Below are 19232 nucleotides of genomic sequence, written 5' to 3'. Positions count from 1 at the left end.
TCAAAACATTATGTACTAAGACTTATTGAACCTACGTGTTTTTTTGACATCATGAACTGTGTTTCTGTGATTGTTGTTACAATGTATATAGTATAAAGAAAAAGGTGTTAAAGTAAGTTTAATATGCTGATTTACACATTAATAAATAGATCATAGCTTAATTATGTAAAACTTAGTGAGCCTGTGAAAACAGGGAATAATCTCTACGATTTGTAAACTTTGTAAACGATTTGTCATTTTTTCTTACTTCCCTAGACTATTTTATTGCATTAAAAAATAAAGTCAGTTTGTAAAATGTATATTTCTAAAGTAAAGTAAACTCATAGGTATATTGAATATAGTGAATGTTCAGAAAAGAAACGGGATAAACAGTAATTATGGTTAATATGATTACTTAAATAGGTTAGCTAGCTAAAGATATTCGTCTACTTATCTCTTCCGTACTACTCCTTTGCTAAGGTTCGTTTGTGTAATCGAAGAAACATCCAGTGATTTCCATACTTTCTACCATCTCGGGAAAAGTCAAATAATTGATATCCTTCAAGTAGTTGTATGTAAATGTATTCGTCACACCATGTCCCCATATCACCGAACTGGTACGACAAAACTCATGAAACGATGTAAACATTGTATTATATTGAAAACAAACTACGTTGAAAGTAAAACCTGGTCGTTCACATCCATTTGTGTACGTTTCTTATTTGTATTATGACTTGTTGGCCTACATGATACAAGATCTTTCTTCTTTTGGAACATCTCTTGTACATAGAAAAACGTGATTTAAAATACGCTCAGAAAAATAGTGCATTAAAATAGAAAAATAAAGCTCGAGTTAGTAAGCGAAGAAATGTTTTTTAAAAATTCAAGAATGACCGTCATTTACTAATATAAAAAGTGTTATAAAGTCAAATAATTTAAATTGAATTAAGTGACCAAACTACAAAATAACCTTCTTTATAAAAATTACTTTCTCATAATGATAGTTATGTATCCAATAATTATAAATGAATTCGCGGGCCTGAAGCAATAGATCTGTGTGCATAATTTTGTTTTAGTATCTTGTGTATCTTTGTCACCAATCTCTATTTTTTCATAAACAGCTAAATTCCACAAAATATTTGAGGGTAATTTTAATATCCCTCGCTTGAAATCTCCTTATTGAATCATTTTCACGCACCTCATTTAAGCTATGCAGGCATTACGCGTTAGACTGATAAATGTTGATCGATCTAAAAAGAAAACTGTACGCACCAAACAAACTCATGCAGATGTAACTTGATATAATAAAACTACACGTAAAGTAAACAAAGTAAAGCAATGATACTTATAAAAGTTTACAAAGTATCAAACATTTATGAGCGTTTAATATACAACACAATTTTATGAATTAAAACAATGAAACTTTAAACAAAAACGAAGAAAAAAACCCGTACCAAAAAAATGAGTAGTTAAAAGATGTTTACCAAACCTAAGTTATTGCAAAGTAAAGTAAATATAAAGTTGTAATGAAGGCAAATTTAGCTGAATATGCAGAAACATCTGCATATATATTTACAAAGTGATGAGTATATTGTTTTGAACAAACTGCCCATGCACATTTTAGACTTAAATAAGTCGAAAAAGCTCATATAAATTGTATTTAGTATAATGTTATTTAGAAAATTACACACGAGTCAAATGCTGTGCGACATACTTTGCAAATAAAAAACTAAAACTGAAATCGAAGCCAGCCGTTACGTGGTGATGACAACATTGTACCGTCGTATACTATACCTGTCGAACTGAAACGTTTGATTAAGAAAAAAACAAGTAAGATGATTCTGGATTGCAAAGCCAATGTATAATCCGGACACCTCGGGCAAAGGCGTTTCTACCGATATGAGATATGTAGTGTTTGATCGCGAAATTTGTGAGCAAGTTCCGGACGGACAAACGAAATGTAATATATTTTGCACAATTCAGCATTGGAAATAACACTAGCATTCCCTTTTATTTTCAATGAGCAATTAAAATTTACTACTTCAGATAATGAATATGTACTTAACAGAACCTTACGTACTTAACTGACATATTTTTACGATTTACCTTCTACTTGCACCTTCAGCTTATGTTTTTATTTTACTGTAAACGCAGAATACGTAATGACGATTGTAATTTATTTTACTAATATGCCACCATTTTTATACCTTTACAAATCTTTATTGTTTGTTTTGATTTTCGCGCAAAGCTACTCGAGGGCTATCTGCGATAGCCGTCCCTAATTTATCAATGTAAGACCAGAGAGAAGACAGCTTGTCATCACCACCCACCGCCAACTCTTGGGCTACTCTTTTACTAACGAATAGTGGGATTAACAGTCAGATTATAACGCCCCCACGGCTGAAAGGGGCGAGCATGTTTGATACGACAGGGATTAGAACCCGCGACCCTCAGATAACGAGTCGAGTGCCTTGACCATCTGGCCATGCTGAGCTACTTTAATGATTAAAAAAATCCCAAAAAATTTACATCTAACTTCACTATTTACTCTTTGAGCAAAATAATAATCTTCAGATTTAAGCACAGTTACGAATTTGCAGTGATCACACTTTGATTTCCAATTTTATGAAAATGTTAACTTCAGACACTACCTATATTGTTGTAAAGTGCTTCCCCCATACACGGATTGACCTCATTAAAGATTGTTAAATGACGTTACATTTCCAGGCGCAAAATTAAAATTAGAACTAAACAAATATCGTAAAATTTAAGCTCAACCCTTTGACTGCGGCTGCTTCAAAAGTGCGCGGAATTTCTGCAAGCTGTACACCTAGTATAGCACACTCGCACTCAAATGCCGGAGACAGTCAGTTGGTTAATGGCGCTTCCTAGTTTACAAAAATGAAATTAAATGGTTATAATTTCACGTATTAAATATATGAACTTATAAAATCTAATTTCTTTCTCCTACAACAATTGGAAGTAAAGAAAAAATACATTGGTTTTTGTGATATTTAGTGTAGAACATAAAAACATAATCAAGTTAAGAAGAAAAGTTGAATTAATTCTATAAGCTTCTAGGTTTTGTTCAATTTCGCGCAAACTTATTCGAGGCGAGGGTTATCTTCTCTAGCTGTCCCTAATTTACAATGAATACAATAGAGGGTAGGTAGCTAGTTAACTCGTGGGTTACTCTTTTACCAAAGAAATGTGATAATAACCCTCACGTTATTAATTAACAGGTAAAAGAATGATAATGCAAGGTTATGAGGCTAGAATTAACTGGGTTGGGGTTATCTTTAGTTAAATCGGTAAAATCTGTATTTTCTATTTATAACAAAACTAATAAGGCTATCCGCTCCTATTTTAATTTTGAATTAGAGACTAGAGAGAAGTCAGTCAGTCAATAGCAGTCTACCATCTAACTTTTGGACTAAGAGTTGGCTGTTTCTCTTATAATGCACCCATAGTTAAAGGGCAGGGAATATTTTTTAGTATCATACAGAGTTAAATTTGCCAACTCTGAAATCCAAAAATCTAATATGAGATTACCTGTGCCACAGACGTTATCAAAGTCCAGATAAATGACGTTTGCCTTAAGCATTTCTCATTTTGTATACGAATACTTACTTCTAAAACTTAGTTTATCCAACGCTACTCACAAAAGCATTTTAGTATTTTAAACAGTTCCTCTACACAACAGTATTTTTGAAATCTTGCCTCGCAACACTGTTAGTACTGGCTTCAAACTTAAATTAGATTGAATACTGAAATTACAAAAGGTAATTATGATTCTAACAATAGATATTATAGTAAATAATGATTACAGTTGCTTGCTTTTAATTCTAACATTGTGCATTACAGTATCTAATTAAAGTAAAAAGACTTGCACGATTTTGGTTTTAAATGTGTGTGTTATAGGAGCTTAACTTAGTTTTGATGCTAACGCAGTGTATCATGGAAACTATTTAAACCTAAGTGATTCCAAAACAATGTTCTGTGAAAGCTAATTGAAAAGAAATGTAAATGTTCTTTCAAAATCCCAAAATTCTTCTGGAATTCCCAGAACATTGAATTTCTTATGTATAAAAAAATTAGTCAAAGTTTGTACAACACATGAACAAGAATTATTAAATTATGAAACTTTGTAGAATGGGCGGAAACTGAAGACGAAAGATGGAAGACTTTTGAAACGTCGTCCTCTACACTTGCGTCTCCACACCAGGCAGTTGTCGTCCATTCTACAAACTTTTATCATGAATACTCTGCCTGAACAATCTATCAAATTTACTTCAATATTATCAGTGCATAAATTCATTCGGATGCAAAAACTTGTAATTTATTCAGCATATTCAAACTCCATAACTAAAAAAAATAACTTTTATTAGCTTTTACAGATTTTATATATTTACAGTTTGGCACAACTATTATGCATATTAAATGTAATACAAAGTGAAATTACGTCAATGATATCAACCTAACTAAATACTGTTTTTCAGAGAACAAATGTTACTATTGTTGAACTTGCAGTTGTTTATCATCCTTTAGAATATTTGTTTCTATTTCACTGTGCTTTTACTTGTTTACAGCATTTATTATAATCTTACACAAATTTACAGAGGAAAATAAAGATCTAGAACCTAAAGTACGAGTTCCGTTTTAAGTCTTAAAAACTTGTCAACTTTAAAATAAAATCTTGTAGCCAGAAGCTAACTTTAATATATCTACACAGAACTCTTAACTGAATGCTACATGAACATTCAAAATCTCTCAAACTAATGAATTACAGAGAACTGTGCGATTCAGTTCTTAATCACTAAAATAATTTTGTCAGTCATGAACATATGTACCATTTCCTGATCAAATAACATTAACCATAATTTCTCATAAACAGAAGTTGATGAGAACTTTAAACGAATACTGTAAAATGGGTTTTTAATGTATTTTGAACAGCAAACATCTTAAAGACATTAATAACACAGTTATACATCTTATATTTTTCTCTAAAGAGTGAAATTAATTTTGCCCAAAACTAATTTAATTACTTATTGTTAATTTCTATTTAAGCATACTGCTATACATTGAGCTATCTTCACCATGCTCACCCGCCCTCGAACTGAACCCTGAATTTTAGTGCCATGAAGAATTATCAACAACAGAGTCAAATCAATGACAAAAGAAAAATGTGTACAATATAGACTGGAAAATCTTATATAACTATAGAAAATGTTTAAAAAGATTTCCTGAAATGTAACGACATTGTAAGGACATTCTATGCTAAAATATTCCCATTGTTTATAACATCTTTCTATGACTCCTTGGATTACTCTGAAAATGAAACTTGGCCAGAAAACAATCAAAGCTTGTTTTAAAACATGAATTTTTTTGTATAAAAAACTGTGACAGACATTCATTATTGCTCACATGATATTTTTAGGTCACAACGTCGATTAAGTTTAGATGTTTGAATATTCTCCCTAAGAACAGACCTTTTCAAAAGGGTATAGTTTGTCTTTATATATTTAAATGTATATGAGCCAATACCTAGTCAACGTTTTTTATTGATATCATTTGTGAAGCAACCATATGTTTTAAACATTTTAGGTATTTTATCTACTTGGACAAAACAGTTTGAATATAACTTGGTTAGAATAGCACAAGTTACTCAAACATTACTCTACTAAACAATGGCATTTTGAAAAGGATGTTTTAAAGTTACAGTTAATTGTTTCTACTGTTATTAAAGCATCAAATTATATTATTTTATAATATCAAACCAGTCATTATATAAAACACATGTGAATGCATTCTAAACCTCTTGAAATGTTGGGTAATAAAAATCATAGTATAACAAATTTGAAATGTGTCTTTATGGACAGGTGAATTCTCAAAACATTAAGTGTTCTTATATGAAGGATAAAACTTTATGTAACTAAAGTGGCTTAATAAAACTCATTTTCCATGTTTTGGTTTAAAAGTGGTTGATATACTTTCATCCCTGTAGAAATTTATGTAGTAACCCACATCATACAGTGTGTGAAAAAAAAAAAAGATGAATTTTTGCAATTTCCAATAAAATTAAAAAATAAAAGTTACACAAGTATTTATGATACATTCTGGAGACTAAGAGTATCAAATTATACAAATTTAATTCATGGAACACATGATTTTAAACAGTAATTTGTAAATATACTTTAACCTTGCAAAATTAATTTCTTAACATAGTTTTTAATTCTTTCTTATACTACAAAAATCTGGTAACTAATTTCTCATTATAAATTATCCTTAACTGTTGTGCTAATAGGAAAACAGGATATTAATGTGTGGAAACAATCTGCACAATTATTTCGACTCCAACAACAAGTAAGGTTTAATTTATTCTTTAGGCTTTTTTTTGTGATTTTTGTTATATCACAGAAACGAGAGGTATACATTTATCACAATGTCATATGATTTGAAGACAACTTGACGATCACGTGCTATTTAACAAAAGAAAACACAGAAGAAAAATTATTTTTTGCCACTTTATATCTTAAATGCACAATGAAAACGTCTATATAATAAAGATTTGCTTTACCATGTTGTATTTATATACATACTCAATTACCTGTGAAATATCTCATTATTTTTATAATCAAATTTCAGAATTGAAAGCCTGAAACACTTCAGAAATACTAAAAATAGTGCAATGAAGACAACAGCACAAATGATATGAATTTCAGAAAACACACCATCTGGAAGGATAACTACACATTATTTAAAATTACTTCAGTAAAGAAGCAGGAATTAGTATACATGGAAGGTTTGAGGTTACACAAGTACATCACAGTTTTCTTATCTTGGAATAAAATACTTTACAATAACTAATGGCTTTACCACAGTTGAAACAAGTTTACAGAAAAACATTTTGTTAGAATACATATGTAGTTGCTACCTGATATGTCACAAAGTAGAAGCTATAAAGAATACTTAAACTTCATCGTTTGTACACAAAATCACGTAGTTTTGAAAAAAAACAAAAACTAGATTTTATTCGATGTAACATATATTATTATGTAACCAACTCTGCTGTTTTTGAACCACAGCTACTCTTATATTTAGGAACAATTCAAGATTCAGATGAGGTTTGATTTTCCTTATCATTGTGAAAATTTTCACTGTTGGAGTGTTTCTTATTCAAGGGATTTTCTGAGATTGAAGGTTTTAATGTCGGATTTACCTCATTTACAGAATTACTGTATTCATCTTTTGTTTTAGTTTTTTGTAATCGTGCACGAACAATTTGAAGATGACGCTGAATGTATTCTTCTTTAGGAGCAAGGCTTGCAGCTTGCAGTAAGCAGTGCTCACCAGTTGTGAGTTGTCCACGCTCCACATACACAACACACAGGTTGTGTTTAGCTTGGACATTGCTAGGATCCATATGAAGGATCTTCGTGTAACACTAGAAACCACCAAGTTAGTAAGAATTAAACAACAACAGTATTTATGTTACATGCAACAACAGAAAAGAAAAAACTAACACTTACAAATCATAAGACAACGATGAGAATCAAAAATCTGGTAAAAACAAAATTAAAAGGAAACAATAAACAACAAGTCAAGAAGTCCAGAATTCATTCATTTCTGTAGTTCACTAATCATTGTTTTTTTAAATCACTTACTTGTGTGTGATATAACCAAAACTTTCAGCTGAAGAAGAATTAAAGACTATTCTCTGTCACTGAATTGTAAGATATTCTAACAAATGATTTATTGAAAATAACACAATCTAACATTACACAGTATCTTCTGCTACAGGATATGAAACAAATTTATTCCTCTAAGTATCTTACTAAACTTGATTTTATAGTTTGTACCAACACCCTACACTTAATTAAATCTACATTTCAAATTTTACAATTTTACCTACAAAAGACGTATTGTCTAATGCATAAATAATATTTTGACGAAAATAAACCTAGAAACATATTTTTGGAAAATCTTTATAAAAGTACAACTTAACCACAAAAGTAAAACAAACTCTCTACCTTTTCTGCTGCTTCCAAGTCTTTCATGTGATTGATGTAGATATCTCCTAGTAAAATCAGTCCTTTAATGTGATCAGGATGGTGCTAGAATAGGTATCATTTTGAGTAAAATATATTACAAAACAAGAAAATGACAAATGTTCTGTATAAGAATAAAGCTGTTGTGTGAAAAGCAGATATTATTCCAGTTATACATTCTACTTTGAACATAATAGTACAGTGTTTTTTCTATGATAAATTAGTGCTAGATATATTTTATAAAAATGATTCTTTGATAACATGTTTCTCTTGGAACTAGTTTCTCCATTATACTTAGTTCAGTGACCCTGATTTTTCATTATTTTCCAACTCAGCAGTTTACACTTGTACTAACAAATAGTCAGACCATTGTTACTACACACACTTCCCACAAAATCCCATTACATGTGAGCATCAGTTTCAAAGACCATTTTAAGCAAACCTAAAGTAGAAAGATTCAGTGGAGCTTGTCAGTCATTATCATCAATACACATTTTTATGTATGGCTAAAAATGTATGTATTTACGACTTAAAATCTTTCATCAACTTCAAGTACTTATTTCATAATCTTGTTAATGAAAACAGGAGTCATATTAAACTTTATCCAAATGGCCTTTTTTTTCTTTTATTCAAATGACTCTTTCTATCACCTTTTACAATGTAGATGAAGGCTTAACTAAATATTCTACTGCATGAAAAACATTGAAGGCCTCCCTCATTGTGTATATACTTTTTATTCACAGCTTTCCAGTCATAAGTCTATTTACAGTAGCACTGTACTACTGGATACCTTTAACATTGAACAGCGATCTGCCCCCCAACTGGTAGAAGAGAGAACACGGAGGATGTTCAGTGCTCTTGTGCATTTGACCCGAAGCTGCTTTAAGTGTGGTATAAAGGTCAGTTTACGATCAAAGATAAGCCCCAAGAACTTGGTCTCCGGACAACTGGCAGCAAAACTCCACCGATATGAAGTTCAGGATCAGGGTGAATACCCGTCGACGGCAAAAGTGCATGCACACAGTTTTGGAGAGAGAGAAATTAAAGCCGTTCGCCATAGTCCACTTCCGTACACAATTGAGGGCGGTTTGTAGTTGCGCTCAATATATCTCATGTTTGACGACTGACATGAGATGTGAAAGTCATCGACATACAGCCCATTCAAGCAACAGTGAGAGGGAGTTGTTCAGTGATGGCATTTATCTTTATACTGAAGAGTGTAACACTCAATACACATCCTTGAGGGACTCCAAGTTCCTGTACAAAAGAACGGAAAGTGTCGAACCCACACGAACCTGGAATCTCCTGTCCATTAAAAAAATTTTAATAAACATGGGTAGATGGCCACGTAACCCATATGTATGGAGGTCTCAAAAACCATACCTCCATGTTGTGTCGTAAGCCTTCTCTATGTCAAAGAATATTGATACAAGATGTTGGCGGTTGAGAAAGGCTTCTCTGATAGATGTTTCAAGACGCAATTAGGTGGTCTGTGGTGGAGTGCTGTCGACGGAACCCACACTGGGTGGGCGAGAGGAGGTTGTTTGATTCAAGGAACCAAACAAGACGAGCATTAACCATCCTTTCTAATGTCTTACAGAGACAGCTTGTCAAAGCAATTGGACGGTAGTTTGAAGGAATCTTGGGATCTTTCCCTGGCTTAGAGAAAGGTAGAATAATAGCCTGGCGCCAAGCATCAGGAAAACATTCTTCTGCCAGATCCGGTTGAAAACAATCAGAAGGACATTAAGAGAAGCAGGAGATAAATGGTGCAGCATGTCATAATGAATATCAAACAGTAGGAAACCACTGTGTACCAAATACATGGGTGCTAAGTACCTTGATTACAATGACGTAGCTCACATCTCTCAAAATACTCAACAACATTAATTTAAACAAACAAAGTGCACTAAATCCTCTGTATTAATACATTTCATAACCTTCTGACAAACTCTTTCTTTTACAGTTTTACTGTAAGAAACATGTACCTGTATAGATGTATTATTAAAAGAAGATTCCCTGATTTACACTACAACTTCAGACGTGTTTATGTACATAAATTCAAAAGCCAGACACCATTAAATAATTTACTTATCAATACAAGTACAATAATGAATGCAGGTTTAAGTATTAAATATTCTTTATTGCAGCACATATATTTTCATATTCAGCTGTAAGATTGGTTCTTTACTGTGCAATACATAATATGTCACATTAGAAGTATGGATTTTTTTTTTTTTTTTACAAAGTTCAACACTTCTATATCAAAATCATAATTATTGTATTATTCTATTGTATTTTATGCAGTGTATGTGAATTAAAGTTAAATAACTGGCTGCTAATGCAAATTACAAAAAAAAATAATTATTCATACCCAACACAAGAATGAATTTCCAGAGCTAATTCCTGACTAAAAACTAATTCATCAAAGTACAGTTTCTTTTCACCATAAACATTAAACAATAAATTATACAATAGAGATGTTGTGTTCTATTTGTTACTAAATTCACAAAAGATTATCTCAAAAGTACTATTAACTGCTTTTAAACTGATGTAAAACTTTTAGTTTAGTTATTATTTGGATTATCTGTTTCTCTAATTTGCAGACTATTTCTTTTATAGCAAAACTTTATTTTTCTATAATAATTAAAACTTCTAACCTTTAGTAACTGCTTCAGAAAAGGCACAGCTTCAAGTGGACGCCCTGAATCTGATAGTAGTAGTGCAAGATTGAAAAGTGCACTACGAAAATCTTCTCGTACCTAATATCAAAATGTGAAATGGACAAACTTTTAATGTAGTAATATATATATATATATATATATATATACATAAAAAAAAACAAGAAATTTGAGCTTACAAAAAAGAAACAGTAGACAGTGTTTTTTATTAATAACAATAAAAATGATGTCAGGAAACTTTAAGTTCAGTGTTCTCATTTTGTATTTCAAAATGCAAATACAAAATATAAAATCAGAAGCTGTAATTTTATCAATTTTTATAAAGTATAACTTAAGGCTATATTTTACAGTTACAAAGTAAAACAATGTATTGTTCATTATAGCTGCAATGTAAACTTTATGATATATTCCACAGTTACATAGTGATGTGATATTACAGTCTGTAGTTACAATGTAAAGCTTTATGATATATTCCACTATTAAAAAAAAAATGTTATATTAGTGTCAAAAGTTAAACATTTGAGAACAGTACATCATACAATTCAAAATAACACTTTAAAATATCTTTATTTGTGACAATGTAACAATCAATACTACATTTTTTAACTACTAGCCTATACTTTGTGTCATGTTTCTAACATGAAAACACTTCAGCAACATAAGTTACACAAAACATGTTTAAACCTATAATATCCTTAGTCCACATCCGATTTTCTTTCTTAAAGCCATGATGAAAACACAATACTGGCTAAAAATACTTCCATTACAATAAAAATCAATGAAATTGTATTTTTAGGTAAACTTCATATCACTTATTAAAGATATACTTTTAAGGTTAATTCCACATCATGTATTAAAATTACACTTTGACCAAGTTTCATTTGTTTTTTCCCCATGTACAAGACTTTTTTACACCCCTTCTTTGTAATTTTTTTTCTTGTAGCTTCTACCTCATCCCATCCTAATTCTCCTCCAGTGACCAGAAGCAGCTTTGTTTACAATGAAAGGAACTAAAAAAGTATTTCTACATCTTTTTACACATACCTCACACAGATGTGTCTGTTTGACCTACTTAAAATTTTTGGTATTATACTATATGTGGTCTTTGCAAGTAAATAATTCTTCTTGTTTAAAATGTTGTTTAAGTCTTGTTTATTAACACTACAGAAATTAGATACTTTCTACAAATAAACTGTAATAAGGAAGTAGGTAGGCTATTATTGTTCTCTTGGTTTAGATTAAAATTAATTTGGCATTTGCAGTTGTTCTAGCTTGTTAGGTAATAATTTTCATGAAATGTATTTTGGAATTCAAGAAATTTAGAACACAAAGATAGATTAAATACCTTGTGTATGACAGTTTTAACTATCTTAAATAATTAATGTTGATACAGGAAAATAAAGGTAGCACTGAATCTTAAAAAGCACCCCCAATTTACCCCAGTGTGTAGTGTTGGTCCATAATTTAAAATAGAAATGTAGGAATATTTTAGTTATTTAATGGTTAACACATTTTTGGGCTTTTATTATTTGGCATAGTTTATTAAACTCTACATTTCATGTGAAATTTTCTTCATGGTATACATTGTCTTCTGATAAGTTTTTTTTGTACTGAAATGTTTCACAATGTTTCTATAACGTCAAACATAATTACTGCTAAGTTAAACTACAGGTTTTAACTCAAAATAATTCAGTAAAACATTTTTTTAAATTATGTTTGAGGTTTAAAATTGCAATCAATTAGGTGTAATTTATTCTCATCATATTTGAAGTACCTATTATCTCCAGCTGATAAAAGCTTTAATAACATTACAATGTTAAGCACATTGAGTTTTCTGATTTTTTAAACATCAATAAAGTTAGTCTGCTATTCTAATACTACACACACAACACATGGACAGACACATATACTCTGTAATGTATATTTATTATTCCTAGCTTTTACTTCACTGAATCATAATATTTCCACATTTAAAGCAGACTTGAAACTTACTGTGGTCTCCTTTTACTGTTAGTGATTTCATTTATAAGGGTAGTGAAATCTTACTTCAAACACAAACAGATCTTTAAACATTTCTAAAACAAAATGTTAAACAAAAATAAATACCAGTATATTTAATCAACTATTGAAAAACATGTGGAAAGAAAAATAAATATTACTAGCTTGGTAGAATCATTTGGCTGGTTACAAAGATTTACAAAAGGAAAAATCATGATTTACCTGAACAGCATTTTTAAACCACATTTCTGCTTCATTCACACGTTTTTCATCCATTGCCAGCATCCCAAGGTTGAAATAAACTCTTTCATTAGCCTTTCCTTTCTCTAACAGGTGTTGTAACCTAAAACACAATATTAACTGTTTGAAGACTGATGATTGAAGTAAAGTTGATCAAATTAGATACAATTCATGTATTGCCTGTTAAAATACTTAACAGAGAACTTACTTTTATAAATTAACACTAAACTGTATTAACTTATAAAGACTTCAAGGTTAAAATAATCTTTCTCCTTAACTCTTTAATTTCACTAATTTATTTTGTAACATTATATTAAAATATAATGACCACAGTTAAGGAAAAATCTCTAATTTTTGTTTCATTTTTCTAATAGACATTTTAACTTAGAACACAATATTAACTGTTAGATGATTCTAGAACACAATATTAACTGTTAGATGATTCAATATCTAAGTTAATTCTTTCAATTCTATATTTGTTGCTCTTAACACGTCGTCATAAAAAGTTACTGTTAAAAATATTTCAAGGTTTCAAATTTCTTAACATATTCTCACATACATGAAAACAGGATTACTAAACCATTTATACAATCAAACTGTTATCACCTTAAGCTTATGTGGCCTAAAATATCAAAGTAACAGTTTGACTAAGTGAGCTATATTTAACAAACTATGTTATGAGTGAGTAACTATGTCAGACTAAACTGTCAGAAGTATTATCAAACCTATAGTGACATAAGTGCACATTTTCAAATATTGTGCAATATGCAAATGTGACAAAAACAGTATTAACAACAAGTAGCACATGAATGAAGTATTCCTGAAAAAAAATTAAATCCTTGTTTTCCAACCTTTCATAAGCAACATGTCTAAGCTTGCTGTTTCCACTTTCTTGTATCAACACTGCTGAATTCATTAGAGCTTGCTGCAAAAAGATATAACACAACATGAAATTGACAAGTTTCACACATGTACTGTGCATGATATGAAATATTCTGTTGAAACAGTAAAAAAATCATGTAAGATGACCAAGTTGAATTTTACAGTTGTCTATGATGAAGATCGTCCATCAAAAGAAAATTTATGGTATTGTCATGCAAGTTATAAAGAAATTGAAATTTTTAAATGTTAACACTTGGTTCATAAATTTGAGGAAATGTTACAATATTTTGGAAATTTAAGCTGTAACAAATAAAAATTCACATTTTAAAGATATTTATTTAGATATCTTATTCAAACAAATTATAAGTTATATGTTAACATTACAAATAGTTCACCAACTTGTAACAAGCTTAGGTTTCCAGTTTATAGGATACTTTAACCAGAAATATTTTCAATATGTATACTCTCTCTTTCTTTTAAGTGTTTGTTTTGGTTTCCTGTAAGGATGTTTCAAACGAGATATCATAAACCTTACAAAATAAAACAAAATTGTTTATGTTTATAAAACAGATTTATTACTTCATGATTTGGGTCAATCTCCAATGCCTTGTTGAAATAGACCATAGCTTGAGTAGCTTTCCGTTGTTCAAGGTATACCACTCCAAGCTAAATAAAAATCAACAAACAATTATGTATGCTTATCAATTTATTTACCTTTGAAAACAAAGGCAATTGTTTTCATAACTTTATTCTTTTTCAATTATCTTCAAATAATGAAGATAAAATATATGAATAAATCAATGATATTTTTTTAATCCAAAGTCCAAGTACAAAAGCTACAATTTTGAACTCACAATAATAAATAAATATATGTTTACTACAAAGAGTCAGGAATTCTTTTAAAGGAGAATAAATTAAATAAGACAAGCACAAAATACCCATACTACACTGTGAGGCTCAACTGGTCCCACTCATGATTCACAGATGTCCCAGTGTACTAATCAAGCTCTCCTGTTATCCCCAATTATTTCTATAGCTACCATAAAACAGGCACCATTAGTGTGTCTGCTTGTAATACCTTATCACATTTGCCCAATCTGCTCCCACTCTATTTTGAGTATGAACACAGCTTCAAACACGATACCCCCAAATTTTGCATGGGAGAAAGGAACACCAAATCCAATGGAAAATCCAGCAACCACTAAAGCTTACTTCTAGACCTCCATCATATATTTTAACACTCTTTAGTAGGGGCTACACCATAAATGACATCTTTGGCTACCCTGAGTATAATCTTGCTCGCTCTAAAACTGTGGAGGAGTTTGCAGATAAACAAACACATTAATTAAATGTAATATAAAACAAGAATAAGTACTCAAAGTGTTGATCTTGTTTCTCAACCTTCACACAAAAACTATAAGCAGATAGCTGTCCATAACTTTTAACAATGACCAACTTATGGACTATTTGTGTCTGACCAAAGCATGGTGGGATTTGACTGTTGCTCTTATAGCACATATGTAGCTTGAAAGTGTGGTATTTTGGTGGCAACAGAATTAAACAGTTTTTCTGAGAAACAACTAGTACCTTCTTTTATTAAAGTGATGACATAATTCTTCTTTGTATGATCACCACAGTTAAAGAAGACAAAATGTATTAAACAGTCATTTTAGTCCAGATCTAAGAGCAGTGATTACTGAAAGTAACACAACTATACAGAAAGAAGCAGTAGGCAGTTAACTGAATTGGTGTATGTGGGTGTGTGGAAAGGGTGGTACAATACCAGTCATTTGATAAACCTTTTCAGTGAAAGCTCAAAAATAGAAAGAACTTTTAAAACATTTCTTGAAAGCCAGAGACTGAACTTTTATGCCTAAGAATATTTTTCTTTTTAATGAGAGAACCAAACTAGGAAACAAACCTGTCACATTAACTGATAATAGCAGTAATTATCAGTAACTGAAAGCAAGCCATCTAAATAGATTAAGATTGAAAAATAAAAATGAAACAAATACAGATAATTTCATACATCATTTTTTATTAGGACCATGTAAAGACATAAACCAAAAATTCATACTAATTAGAATGCACCAACTGATCAGTTTAAGTACCCCATCAATATTTAACAATCTTGCTATCATCACACAATTTGGCCAGCCTAAGAAGTTTAGGCGAGTTCTAAATCCAAATACTAAAATAACAGAGTAAAATAACCGTGTAACAGAAATATTGTTTTGTTTTGTTTTTATTTGTTGCAAACTGCAAAGCTACACAATGAGTTACATGTACTGTTCAGTTCAGATATTGTGGGATATGTTTTGAAATATCTTACACTCTTAAGTATTTTGGGGAATTAGTATCTGTTGCACTGGTAGGTATGAAATACTGAAAATGGGGGCCATTAAATAAGTTCTCAGTTGCTTAATCATTTCATCAAACTTTCTTGATATTGTGCAAGTGTACATTGTGAAATTTGCAACATTTTTTTGTAAAACAGTTTAAAGAAACATGACAATACTTCTGTGTATTTTGAAATTTAATTTTTTTAAATGTCAGTCAGTTTGAACTTTAATGATACTAACTGGGGTACCCACACTCTGGATAGAAGTAATGCAAATTCATGATTAATGAAAGGTTGTCTTAGGAAATGGAAAGTTGTTTCCTTTATATATAATTTTAAAAAACAAACAAACAAGAAAAAACAACCTTAAACACCCATAAAAACAGCAAAACACAAAATGTGAAACCATAAATTTGAATGTATCTCCTCATGGACTCACCAAACCTTCATGCCAAATTTGGTGAAGACACATCAAAAGGGACAAAGTAGTTGTAAAAAAAAAATGCAAAAACACTAGTAAAAACCTTGAAATGCAAAATTAAAAATTTGTTTGTATTTTCCCATAAACCTAATAAACCTGTATACCAATTCTGGTAAAGATCCATCCACATCTTGCAAAGTATTTACATAGACATACAACAGACAGTACTGTTATATTTACATACATGGTGCTAGTGCATTAGATCTATTTGTGATGTATTCAAGATGTCTTATCTGCACTATGAGAATAGAAGAAATAAAATTCTCCATGACAGGAAACAGACGTGAAACAGTAAAATCGTGACTCCTATTGTAAATCTACTTTCACACAGGATAAAAATTTCACAAAGTTGTACATTGCATATTGCATAATAAAAGAGTTTTTTTCCAGTATCATTCATCAAATATTTATTTCAATACTTTATTTTGATAATTACAGTAGTTACCATTTCCAGCTATGATATTGAAAAAAAACATTGTGTAAGCTGACAAAGATTAGTGACTTGACCTTTCAAAATGGCATCAGATTAGGCTATGTAAACATATTCTTGATAACAACATTCTTGGTCATAAATAATTCATATCTAACTAATATACATCATTTCCAATAAACTATAAGTTCTTTTATTTATGTACGTTATTGTAATATGATAACCTTAGTGCTAATATTCAATTAACAAGGATCTGAAGCAGCTGAATATTTTACTGTCATGTAGTATACTCACTAAATCTAACAAAGTTTCTTGATGTTTTGTCACAGAAGAGAATTTCCATAGTCTTCAAAAACAATATAATTTAAATATAACATATTTTATGGAACAAAAAAACAAATATAAAGAAACTGTAAAGAAACTTCATGCATATGTGGTTTCTTCCTGTGTATTCTAAGCTACTCATTTGATTACATTGTTCTTTACTGTAGGAATGATGTCTAATCCCTTCTGCCTGAAACTAACTTACTTCTCACATCACTTCCATTTTACCAGGACAATAACAATATAAATAATTCAAAGGAAGCTATCTAGGTCAATCGGAACTGAAAAATAAAGAAGTAACAAATATGGATAATTTTGAATAGGACCATGCAATGACATAAACCAAAAATGTATACTCACTAGAATGCACTGAGTAGTTAGTTTAGGTTCCATTGTTATTAACAATATACTAGATTAATCAGACTGAAGTCTGTGCAGGTGTATTTTATAATCTTGTCTGTACAATAGGTATTCAAACTTTGTTTGTAGTTATTTTCAAAGCTGAACTTCATTAGTAATTGTATGGATCACAAGTTGTGACATCATAAACGGTCTGCAGAAATGACAGCTCAAACAAACAAAGACCATTATGAGAGAAACAAGACTTGGTTAATTTTATTTCCAAGAAAAGATAGTTTCTTAGCAAAGTAAATTTCATGCTTTGGAGTAGGAAGGGAAAAAACAAAACAATAAGAGTGTCATTCATAGGTGAATCTTCTTGGAGTTGTGCAGAAATGCAGTTTTGAAAAATTTTAATTTTTCTTTGTCAGTTACACCAAATAAGTGTAACAGAACAATAAAATATCAATTCAAAAACAATTTTTTTGTAGTCTGAAAAAGGGTTAAGCAGTTTCTAATTTTGTAAAACAAGAAACACCTGAATGGCCATGAGTGTTTGTTACATATGTAAATAATTTATAATAATTTTTTATAACAAATTTTATACATTTTGGATTAACTATAATTATTTAAACATCCCAAGCATCTTTACAATATCATCTTTTAGCAATCTAATATTTGTCCAAGATTGTGTATATACATTTAATTAGGAATTACTTTGGTGAAATTAATATTTCACAAGAAAAGTGATCAACATTTAACTTTCAACAAACTTATAAGACTGAAAATTAGCAACTGAGCACTAATAGGCAAAAGTATATCATCTATTTAGTGTTTAAATCTAAATATTTTATTGTAGTAAAACTGTATGTATGCTTTACATGTAAATTACAAAGTATAAATACTATATAATATATAAACATACTTACATTATAATAAATATCAGGATTGGTGCTGTCGAACTGCAGTGCTCTTTCATATACTTCTTGAGCCTCCTGTGTCCTTATGGAGAAACAGAATAACAATAGAAGTTTTTACAAAAACAAATATATAAAGTTAAAGTTAAAGAATGGCACATAAAAAACATGCATTTTGTTGAAATATGATGCAACCCACTGACTGACTTTATTAGGATCTCTAATATTAGGTTAGACCATCTTGAATTAATAATAACATGGTATAGACTGTTAAAGATGCTTGAAGGAATCTTTCCTGACTATTCCATCTACCTGCAGTAGTTCATAGATGGCAGCAGTGTGTGGATATAGGGGTGGATATAATATTCAAATTAATCTAATAAATGTTAATTAGACTGATATCTGGTAATTTTGCTAGCCAAGAAAGACAAGCAAAGTTAATATACACATTTTGGGTATTGTATGAAGTAGCTTATGCTTAATATCAGGTAAATACAGTAAAAAAAATATTATACAGCAAAGGCTTACACTCAAAATAGAACATACCTGTTCATGCCTGATAACAAAAGCAC

General features: G+C 30.4%; 1 protein-coding gene across 8 annotated transcripts in view; it reads right to left on the bottom strand.

The window, feature by feature from the left end:
• Positions 1-5371: 5371 nt before the first annotated feature.
• LOC143232453 (protein O-mannosyl-transferase Tmtc3-like) overlaps positions 5372-19232 on the bottom strand; it is a 145875-nt gene continuing 132014 nt past the window's right edge. For all 8 annotated transcript variants that reach the window (XM_076467922.1, XM_076467923.1, XM_076467924.1 and 5 more), the window contains 7 exons: positions 18673-18745; positions 14408-14494; positions 13798-13871; positions 12929-13049; positions 10688-10789; positions 8010-8093; positions 5372-7423 (listed from right to left, as the gene is read on the bottom strand). In XM_076467922.1, coding sequence (XP_076324037.1) covers positions 7088-7423; positions 8010-8093; positions 10688-10789; positions 12929-13049; positions 13798-13871; positions 14408-14494; positions 18673-18745 — 877 coding nt within the window. In that variant the 3' untranslated portion in view covers positions 5372-7087. The remainder of the gene's footprint in view (positions 7424-8009; positions 8094-10687; positions 10790-12928; positions 13050-13797; positions 13872-14407; positions 14495-18672; positions 18746-19232) is intronic.

This window comes from Tachypleus tridentatus, chromosome 11, assembly GCF_004210375.1.
Source record: "Tachypleus tridentatus isolate NWPU-2018 chromosome 11, ASM421037v1, whole genome shotgun sequence".
Lineage (NCBI taxonomy): Eukaryota > Metazoa > Arthropoda > Merostomata > Xiphosura > Limulidae > Tachypleus > Tachypleus tridentatus.
Note: the sequence above shows the minus strand (reverse complement) of the source record. Positions and strands in the feature narration are given on the sequence as shown.